Here is a 10867-nt window from a genome sequence, read left to right on the forward strand (position 1 = left end):
GAACTTTTTACTAAAATATATGCATGTGTTTTCACCGCGCTGAATTTTCTTCCAATGGGGTAAATAATAACTTCATGTTAGCAATATGATTCATATACGCCCTTTTTTTTCTAAAAATACGCAGAAAAATTAAGCGATTAAACTTTAACTGTTGTTTTTTTTTTTTTTGGGTTAATTTTTCTGCATATTTTTAGAAAAAAAAAAAACGCGTATATTTACGCATAAAAAATTGAAATAAACAGAATTTTAAGCGGGGGAAATGGCGGAATGCATCACGTAGTGAATTGCAGAAAAGTGGCAAAAAATAATAGTGCGCGGTTATATTTCGTGATGCATATTGTAGGCCTATTTTTTGCCGTGAAAACGTATGAAGAAAGTGGGTGTCATTTTTTAACATGTGCATTTATGCATATACATATGCAAAACTGTTTGCGGAGGTAAAACTCCACTTGGACGTATCTTCCTAAATTCCTTTTTGTAGAAACATGCTAAATGTTGAAGGCTATATGTGGCCATTTTGGATAAATGTGCGCTTCTGAAAGTTACATTGTAAAATTGGGGGGTTGACAACTAAAAATGAGGGAGTCGAAGGGGAAAAAATACTGCATATATGTAAAAAACAAAACGGGGAAGGTAAAAAGTGGCATCTATGTGTGCAAGTTAATCAGGTTGTGCTGTTTTATGCATTTTCCTTTTTTAAAAAAAAAAAAAAAAAAATATGGAACTTCACTGAAATGTTCGAAGAAATATAAAGAAGTGTATATATTGGTGTGCACATTACTAAAAGTAGGAAACGATGAACTGTGACAAATGAAGCAAAAAAAGACGAAAAAAAAAAAACACTTTTTACCATTGGAAATTCACATTTGTGAATATTTAAACTGCCTTCCGATTCGCGTGCAAGTTTTAATTTCCCCTTTGAAGGAAAATCCCAAACATTTTTTTTCCCCCTGTTCCGCCTTGTTAAAAGAATATAATTATTTGCGCAGCCGAGAATGTACGCATTTATTTCACGTGGAAATTTCTACTAATTTAAAGGCTTCAAACAAAGGGGTTTACGGGCGCATATGCATGCACGAATATCATTGGGAATGTACGCAGAGATGCAGAGGTAGGCAGATGTGTGCCAGTTCACATTCAGACGCGCAACACTGTTGTGAGCGGGGTTTACTCATACCACCACTTCCTTTAGTATGGATCAGAATCCACGCCCCTGTTGCTTCAGTTCACTCATTTGGTTAACTTTTTATTTGTGTAACTATTCTTGGTATGTTCAACGGGGTTGGCACATCATGTTGCCACAATTTTGCTATATCATGAAACGGCAGAGGGGTCCCCCTTTTTGGCGTTATTTGGAAAGTGCAGTATTTTGCATATTTTCCCATTTGGTGAATTAAAAGATAAGGTTCCTCGTAGGCGTTGTAGTGGTGTATGTGAGCAGCACACACATGTGGCCTTTTTCAAATAACTACGGTTAGGCAAGAATGGGGGGAAAGAATTTTCACCTTTTTTTGTTGTTGCTTTAAGGCATTGTACGTGCGGCACATATATACCGCTACATGTTGACATTTTTACTTGCCTTTAATTAAATTAACCCGTTGGTGTGAATTTTCTTTTTTTGCCATTAAAAATTATGAATTGTGGTTTTTCGATGGTGTGCATCCCAATTTGAAAGGGCCCTACATTAAACTTATATTTGTTTATTGCATCATGCGAATGTGGCAAGTTTTTCATGGAGGGGCACCGTTCTCTACGCCTTGGCTACTGATTCCGAAACTCCTCGCATACGCAGCGTGCAGGTAGAAAGCATGTACATACACACGTTGAGGGGATATTTATGCTTTCCAAAACTGTTCACATTATTGGGGGAAGACACCGATGGGGGTAGTAAATACATACAGTACAACGATATGAACATGCTTCAGTCCCTTTTTTTTTCCCCTCATTTGTTGCGACAAATTGGTGCACATTTGTGACCCCAGTTCATTACCCCTCCCCCTAACGTTACAGTTGTAAAATAAAAAATAAAAAAATCCTCTCAAAAAAGACGACATCGTAATGACTGCGGAACTGTACGTACTGCTTAATTTATTCTGTTTCTTTAAAAATTCGCATACACACTTAAGCGTGGAAGCAGGAGGAAGGGCATACTGTTATAGGACATTTCCGGAATACACATTTCAAAATGTTTCAAAAATTTTATTCATCAGAAATTTAAAATGAATGCAGTTATTATGCCAAGAGAACGCTTATTTTTCCTACGCACACTGTGATATTTGGGAAGCTTTGCTAACGTAATAGAAACTACCCCTTAAGGATAAGACTATTTCGTGAAGATTAAATACAGTTGGAATATTCAAATAAGCTACTTCGTTTCGCACACTAATTTGCGAAAAAAGAACAAAAAGGCAGGGAAAAAGGGAATGAGGAAAGGACATAAGCAGAAGAGGGAATGCTTTAAACAAATTGCTATTTTTCGACGATAACGCGAAGGTCACATAAGCATACATACAGAAAAGATCTTAACACAGTTCGAGGCACTTTCATTTAAGTCAGCGAAAAGCTGAATTAACATGGTAGGCACAACATAATTTCTTTGGATCGATCGGAAATTGCACACCGCATATCTTTTCATTACAATGGGAAAATAAAAATTGAGTAATTAATTTGCTGCAACATGTAACAAATAGTGCGTGTGTATACTGCGCTTGAGTGGATGACTAAGCACCGAGTTTAATGTAAAAAAAAAATAAAGTAAAAAAAGAGGACTTTTTTTTTTTACCCTTTTGAATGTTAGTAAATTTTATTGCAACTTAAATTACTGTTACCTCCGCAGGAGTAAACATTATAAACATAAATGGAACATTCCATACATAAGAAATTTTATAAAATTTGTATTAAAAAAGTAAAAAAAATCCAAAAGTGCGGAGATGGCGGACCATCTCGAGGCACTAGGGATTTGTGACGGCTAAGATCTGTTGGGGGTCAGACCTTAGCCCTTTGGGTAATGTGAGGCTCGAACTCACGACCTCGGGATTATGAGACCCGCGCGCTAACCGACTGCGCCAATTACCCTTAGATAAAATAAGTGAATTTTAAGAGCATACTACTCTTTTGTCAAAATTTCCCGCTACCATAACTCCTCCCAAAATATATATGCGTGATGGGTGGGAAGAAAAAATTATTTTGCCAAAAAAATTGTTTTTAAAAAAAGATTGTTTGGGGAATATGTCGATTGGGTTAAATATAAATTTTTTTAAACGCAATATTTTCGACTTAAGTAAATAATGAAGCATTTGCCTGTGGTGTTACAACTTGGGATGGATATATATATTTTTTTACGAATGTTTTAAATTAACAAGCATATAAGAAGCATTTTTGCATGATATCACAGCAAAGAGCAGTCTAGTTATATAACTTATGAGTTTTTTTTTTTTTATTCACTTTTTGCGCGCTCATTTTTTTGAAAATAAAAAGGGGTTATTTGGAGCTCGCGAATTGTTAGTGACTTTCCCGAGAATGGTTTCCTCTCCCGGATAACACTTCTCCTATATGATAATTAGAAAGGCATAATTTTTTTTCCGCGTCAAAGGCTTTATATAACTAATTAACCTGAAAATGCTTATCATTTAGGCAGCCCGCTTTGCAAAAATATGTTCAATTTATTTTCCTCTATTGAGTGGTCCTTATTTTCGTGCTACCCTCAACGTGTGGATGATATGCTTAACTACATAGTGCCGTCATTTTTTTTACAAATGTGTTGCTTTGTGAAGAGTCAAAAAATTGGGGAAAAAAACGTAACAGTTAAATTTTGTTCTCCATTTTTACATTAAGGGTAGGAACTATTTTCTGTTGGAGAAAATTGCACACACGCTGGAGGAGGCATATAAGCAAAAGGCTCAAACTGTGATGCATGACGCAGCATTTTCTCTTCAAAGAAGGTAAAAAAAAGAAAAATGCAATTCGCAATTTTCTCTCCATTAAACGAAGCGGTAAATGTGTACAGGCATTTTTGAACGCACAAACCGTTGCTCCTCATTTAGTGAAGAATATTTTTATGGGGAACGGACAGCCATTTAATCCCTGCGGCGAATGATTCATTTTTTGCGTCAAAATGGTACGCCAAGTGTGTTTCACCTTAGAAAAAAGGAAAAAGGCAGACATGTGACATGATAAAAAGGCGTGTCAAGCAATGATCAAACAGCATGGCCTTTTTTTCAAATAACATTCTGATTTTGTCTTTAATATTGACAATGACTTTGACATTGATATTGACTTTGACATTGACCTTGCTGTTGACCTTGATGTTGACACTGATGTTTCCCCATTTTTGCAATGGGAAAGGGCGGTATAAATAAACATACGCAGAGAGTACACAAAAATGCACTTCGCGTTGACCAAGCGCTGCGGGCAGTGCACAATTGGGACAGGTACATATAGCTATGTTTAAGAATGGCGAGTTCACTATACGTCGCTTTATTGGAGGGGAAAAAATTGCACCGATGAGTTAGCATGGTTGCTAAGTATGACTTCAAATCATTTGGCGTAGAATTTCTGCGCAGAGGTTCGATTCCTCCTTCGGTGCGGTAAGAAGGGATTTGCAGATGGAAAAAATAAAAGTTTCTGTTTTATCGTTATCGTCCATTTTGCGAAAAAGGAACTTTAAGTTAATTTATGATATAATAAATTTTTGTATGAATAATAAATTATGTCAATGTTTGGGAAAATCCGAAAAAAAGAAAGGAAACATTTTGCCAACTTAAATAAAAGTAAACGAACCAACCACTATAGAAATAAAATAACTATTATTATAAGCGTGAATAAAAAATGGTGTTGCTTTTCTGTTTTTCTAGGGGCAAAACTATGTTCGCAAAAATTGAGGCATTGGGACGAAGTGGTATTGAAAAAGGAGCAATGTTGTAAAAAGGGGGAAGAGTAGTTCCATTTAGTGGTCAAATGATAAAGTGTGTAAATGCAGCTGATCAACAAAAAGGAGGGAAGCCTTTTATGCGATTCAGGTAAAGGGGACAAGACCCCCTTGCTACGCAGATGTGCGACCAAAGAAATATACACACACAATTAGGTGGCCAAATGGGCGCACATTTTTTAGGTTAATATTTTCGTCACATTTAAGATTGAGAAGTACCTTCTTTGACGTTCCGATACTACACCAAAGTTGGTAACCACAGTATACCTTCTCTTCCTTTTTTCCTTTTTTAAAAAAAGTTCAAAGCCCGTAAAATGGGAAAGGCTCATCTTGTGACATCACAAAACGGTTAATTCACGCGCGTCATTGTAAATTCAGATATATGCAAAATTATGCTTATTGGCAGGGAACATTCGTGAGCTTATATATTTTTTGTTTTTGCGTGTAGATTAAAGGGGAGAAGTTGTAAGTGCTATCTGCAAGACGTGCAACTTAATTGTATTTGTTACTTTCCCAAATGGATGAAGTGCCTAATTGTACGTCTTTGAGGTGTACACCCAACACGCGTATGGCGCCCCATAGGAGCTTAACCATGTTAGGAAGTTATGAACATTCCCATGACTGTTATTGTGTAGCATTAGAACGTTACTGACGTATAGATGGTGGTGGTAGTTACATGCATGCTCTTTAGAATGTAGAGCAAACTTGTTTACATGCGAAGGGGAGACACATATTCAGGGGAAGGAACATAAAAAAGGTAGCCTTAAAAAAGGGCCTTTTACTTTTCTGAACAAACCATAACTATTTCGGTTTGGGAAAGAAGTCAATTGGTTTATATTACCAAATGTGAAGGATGGTTTGGGTGGCTTTCTCTTTTTTGTGGGCCTACATCTTTTTTTTGTGTGTTCATATGTTATTTTTATCTTTTAGTCCCTTTTGTCCCATTTCGAACACAGGGCTTAACCGTACGTCGCGACGAAGTGGGACAGTGTGCGAAGCGTTAGGCGCATTTTCCATTTGGGGTGCCTCGCCAATGGCAAGTGACCTTTTGTCATTTCTGAGTTACGGAAGTTGGGGATACCTTTTGTGCATACACCCCAGGTGGTTAATTACGTACCCACGTGTGCACAGATGCGTGGGCCCACTTTTTTCCCTTAAGCCCTTTCTCTACACCCGTAGCATTTGAACGAATCTATACATTTTTGTGAAGAACTTATCATACTTTTGCCCATTTGCTGATCTAATGGTCTACATAAAAGGTAGGCCCCCTTTGGCCATGTGGTTCTATGAATTCGGTCCCTGCATGGACAAACTGTGAATAATATATTACACTTCCTGGGTTCATAGCGGGGTTGCAAATATGCGAGGTCCACAAACGCATTGTATGTGCCTGTTCAAATTGCGCCAAAAGTTGGATTGAACTTTAGCTTTTTTTCCTATGCAAGTGTGTGTTTATCCAAAAATGGCAATATGGAGGGGAGGTCAGCACAAATGGTCGATTTGCTGTTTGTGGTTTGATGTCTGCGGCATGCGCCCCTAATTTTACCAACAGGTTGATACCGCATAAACCTGATCTAAGCGCGTAAGGGGGGTGAGAACAAATGGAAGGGATGCACAAATGGAATTTTTTTTTTTTTGGAAATAATGATAATACTGGGAAATTTCGCTGTCATGTGTTTTACGAGCAATACCGCGTGGGAATGCAAATTTTTCCAATTTTTAAAAAGTTATAAGAATATGAAAATATCATATGCATAAAAAAAATAAAAAGTGACTTTGCGCAATGTGAGCAGCACTGAAATATAATGCGCGTGGCTGAAATGGAGGCGGTGAAGCGGCAATACATGGAGGGCGGAATGCAACGGCCAAGTGCGGCATGCCAAACGCAATACGGAAAACACAGCCATTTAATGCCCAAAAAAAATTACTATAATCTGATAAAACGACGTGAACGCTAAAACGAAGGTAGTGACGAGAGGTCAATCTTCAGTGGGTGAAAGAATGTCAAAAGTAGAGGAAAAATGAACAAGTGATTCCAGAGCGCAAACACAAACACATTAACACATGAATTACCGAGCTGAAAAAAATCAAACAACGAAGGAAAAATTAGGATGCAAATTAAGGATGCAAATTAAGGATGAGATATGAAGGGATTGTCAAAAGCACGGCAATACAGTAAGGCAAAATAATTGACGTATGCATAAATGTAATTTACATACCCCCAATGCTTAGGCGCAAATATTTACCTGCATAGCCGAGCGAGGATATAATAGAATACAGTTAGGTGCACGAAATTAAGAAAAAAGGCTAAATAGCGGTAGAAAGAGGGAGGTACTATAAGGAGTGAAAGGCACGAACGGGGACGTAGCAAAGATTAACAGAAGGTAACAGTAGCTATAACGTAGTGAGAAGTACTAGGAGTGGCGCAACGAGCCCTACATACACAGACGCGGTCACACGTAGGGGAACTGGCACGTTATGGGTGTGCTGACCAGAATAGAAGAGCAAAATATATCATGATAACACTGCATAAGCATTGCTTAAAGTAGTAGGGAAAAATATATTCTTCCCCTTTTTTTGCCATACGTTATTTTCCCTTCAATTAATGTTTTTTCATTACCACTAACTTAGGTCAAAATGAGCAGATCAGAGGTAAGGCTGCGAGTTTTTAGACACACCAGTTGGGGGGCCGTTTTGCCAGCTTATCGTTGTGCATACGGCTTTACGCAGGGGTGTATACCTACATGTGTATACTTCCCCATGTGTAGCTAGTCCTGCCTCTATAATAGGTGGCACTGTGACCATGCGTGGGACGTAATTAACCTTTTTTTTGGTTGTTGCGTTTCGTATTTTCACCGTATCACCCATTTGTTTATTGATGGGGTTAAATGCGAACAGAGATTCGAGCGTCTATGCGCATTTACACATAGTTGTGTAGACCCCTTTTCATAGCTCATCTGTTTGTATTTTTCCCCCACTTGCCATTTTGCAGGACTTAGATCCAGAGATGCACGCACTGTTGACGTGCGCATTTAATGAAGGAGTAAAAGTGAAGGGCGCAGTGGAAGTTGGAAAAAGAGCAGTGGAATATTTCCGAGGAGACGAGTTTGTACATTTCCTTTACACCAAAAGGGACATGCTAAAAAAAAAGTTCCCAATTTTACTACAAAATAGAACCTTGGAAGATTTGAAAGATATAGAAGAATTTGCAGACACGTTTATACAGAAGAGACTTATATATAAAGCACAGTATAAGCCAATTAAGGGCATAAGCGAGGTCGACGAAAATGGAATGTATAGGAGGCCTAAATGGCCAAGAAGATTAATAATGTGTTCGAAACAGAATTTTGAGAGGACAAGTTTCTACATTCTAGTTCATGAAAGAAATAAAAAGCTACAATATTTAATGCTAATTACGTTAATATCAGTAGTACTAATTTGTTGTATGTTTCCTATTTGGCCTTTGAAGTTAAAATTGGCCTTGTGGCACTTATCTGTGGTGTTTGTATCGCTAATGTCTGTAATTGTGGTTCTCAGATTGATTCTCTTCATTTTCTTCTGGTTTTTTGGGGTAGATTATTGGTTGTTCCCCAATTTGTTTGATGAAGAATGTAGCATTATCGAATCCTTTACGCCAGTTAATGATTGGTATTACAGAAATGATTCGTGGGTTTTCGTCATTGCAAGGATGTTTACGGCTCTTTTGCTAGCCATTGGTATACACCAATTAGGAAAAACTCATTCCATTAGCGACATCAGTAACTTTGCTACACAGTCCTTTATTGATATTATAGAATGGGGTAATAAGAAGCTGGCTGCATCTCCAGAGAATGTGTCCATTTATAAGTCTTTGGACTCCAAGGCGACGTTCGAGATTGAGTTTAAGGATGATGGTGTGGTGTATGACGAGAACGAGGAAAACTACGACTGCCTGAAGGGGTGCGGCTTCCAGACGTTCGAGGATCTCGTCAGAAAGTGTTTCCTCAAGTGCGAGTGCATGGAGGTACGGAGGGGCAACGGTTGTGCAGACGACGGTCACGTTTGTCACGTTTGCCTTTTCACTGCGTAGCTGCAGCAGCGGATTAATGCAAAAACGAATTCCGTCCGGTCGTCCGTTTAACGGAATTTCTGCCTGTTTGATACATTTCCGGGTGCATTTTTGATCACCCCCATGTTGCGCGTGCAACTTTTATTTTATATTTTATTTTTTTTTTTTTCCCCTTTTTAGAAAGTAATAAAGTCAGAATGCTACAAGAAAAAGTGCTCAAGAGTTACCAAGGAAGTTTTGGACGAAGCACACAAAGAAGCTTGCTTTGGGAAGAAGGACAAATAGGCACGTATTATGGAGGGAGACAGGAAAGGGTGAGCATGTTCACATCGGTACATCGTGTTGATATTGTTACTGGTCTCAATTTATCTGGTGTGTGGTGCAGTGTGTACTACCTCCGCGCATGTGTCAGTAGCCCCTCGAGTTGTTCTCCGGGAACCATTTTTTTTAACCTTTTCTCATAAGCAGTCTTACGAAGTAGTATTTCCCCCCCTATTATGAATTAATCTGATTTTATATTTGTCTCATTTCGGTACATTTTGTTGTAGCGGTTTTGGCTTATTTCTCCCTATTCCTCTCTTTTTTTCATTTTTCAACAGCGTTATTGTGTATATCCCCTTTGAATCCTTCCACGTATGAACTGCACCTTTACTTTCATTTTATTCTTTTGCATTATTACATGAAGAGTTTTTATGAATGTTAATTTTTTGTATTTTAAAATGTATTACACGGGAAAAGAAAAAAATAATATCCACTTTCTTTTTTGATGGCATTTGTGTTATTATTTTTTTTTTTAAATAAATTTTTAAAGGTTCTTAAAAACGTATGATAATGATTAGGTTTTAATCGTATCAGCTTCTTACGGGAGATGATACCCTGTGGGGTTATACTTTTTTACGCTTATTTTTACACTGCATTTTTTCTCCTTTTTTTGGATGCCTCACCACGGGGAGGTGTAAATATGGAGTTGGCGGCACGATGTGCATAAAATGATTTTGGCTTACATCCATATTTGCATTCAGCCCATATGAATTCACATGGTCGTCACCGAGTGCGCGATTCTCTAAGGAACATAACCATGTGAGTGTTTAAAAAAAAGTGCAAATTTGTTTAAAAAAAGGAAGAACGAAAATGATTAATTAAGGAGGAACCCCTACGTAATGCGTGCAAACTTCAGCCCATGTCCAGGTATACGAACAAACACACAGCAGCAGCAAAACATTATTGAGCAGTCCTAGCAATACATTTAATTTGAAAAAAAGGAGAAACCAAATTGGATACGATGAAGCTGCCCAGGGAAGTTGTTTTTCAAGTTGCGAAAGGATTTAGAGGGAGGAGCAAGGGATGTTTTAAAATTGCGAGGAGCAGGGCCATGAAGGCGTTGCTGCATTCGTACATTATGAGACGCCAACGGTATAGGAGGTTGCGGGTACGTTGAGGTGCATGAAATGGGGATGCACCAAGGTCGAAGGGAATTACAAAGGGGCGTTCCCTTAAATACGCACCCGCTTCCCATGTAGTGTGTACACACCTACGCAGATGGGCATGTGTGTAGTGCAGACCTGTGTGCATTCCATTCTGCCAGGAAAAGTTCTTCCCCACCGCTTCACCTAACCGATTACCCTGCCCCCTCAGGTTCACTGGATAGCCAGCATAAACAGAGCCTGCAGAGAGTGGAACTTCACATACGCCCACTTTATGAACAGCCTGCTGAACAACAACATCATGCTAAATAGGAAGAGCTTGTACAGCCTGTGCTACACGGAGCCAATAAGTTTCAAATGCCTAGTGGACGAATCGAAGTATGTTTTTTTTCAGAGGAAGCTTAAGTTTAGAGACATCTCTCAGTTGTGAGGGGCACACGTTAAAGTAGCCTCTTGGTGGAATGCCCT

The 10867-nt window shown here is 38.5% G+C and overlaps 2 protein-coding genes and 1 non-coding gene across 3 annotated transcripts; 2 read left to right on the forward strand and 1 right to left on the reverse strand.

The window, feature by feature from the left end:
- Nucleotides 1-3001: 3001 nt before the first annotated feature.
- Met_CAT lies at nucleotides 3002-3075 on the reverse strand (the record flags this gene model as incomplete). The annotated part of the gene is made up of 1 exon: nucleotides 3002-3075. It is a non-coding gene; the product is annotated as a tRNA-Met (tRNA).
- Nucleotides 3076-7469: 4394 nt separating this feature from the next.
- PCOAH_00047350 (Translocation protein sec62) lies at nucleotides 7470-9260 on the forward strand (the record flags this gene model as incomplete). Its single annotated transcript, XM_020061518.1, has 3 exons — nucleotides 7470-7579; nucleotides 7920-8930; nucleotides 9156-9260. 3 exons carry the CDS (start codon nucleotides 7565-7567, stop codon nucleotides 9258-9260), a joined length of 1131 nt encoding a protein of 376 aa, XP_019916885.1.
- Nucleotides 9261-10257: 997 nt separating this feature from the next.
- PCOAH_00047360 (50S ribosomal protein L20) lies at nucleotides 10258-10829 on the forward strand (the record flags this gene model as incomplete). The annotated part of the gene is made up of 2 exons (XM_020061519.1): nucleotides 10258-10404; nucleotides 10611-10829. 2 exons carry the CDS (start codon nucleotides 10258-10260, stop codon nucleotides 10827-10829), a joined length of 366 nt encoding a protein of 121 aa, XP_019916774.1.
- Between the last annotated feature and the right edge of the window lie 38 nt (nucleotides 10830-10867).

The sequence above is a fragment of the Plasmodium coatneyi genome, chromosome 12 (assembly GCF_001680005.1).
Source record: "Plasmodium coatneyi strain Hackeri chromosome 12, complete sequence".
NCBI classification, from domain to species: domain Eukaryota; phylum Apicomplexa; class Aconoidasida; order Haemosporida; family Plasmodiidae; genus Plasmodium; species Plasmodium coatneyi.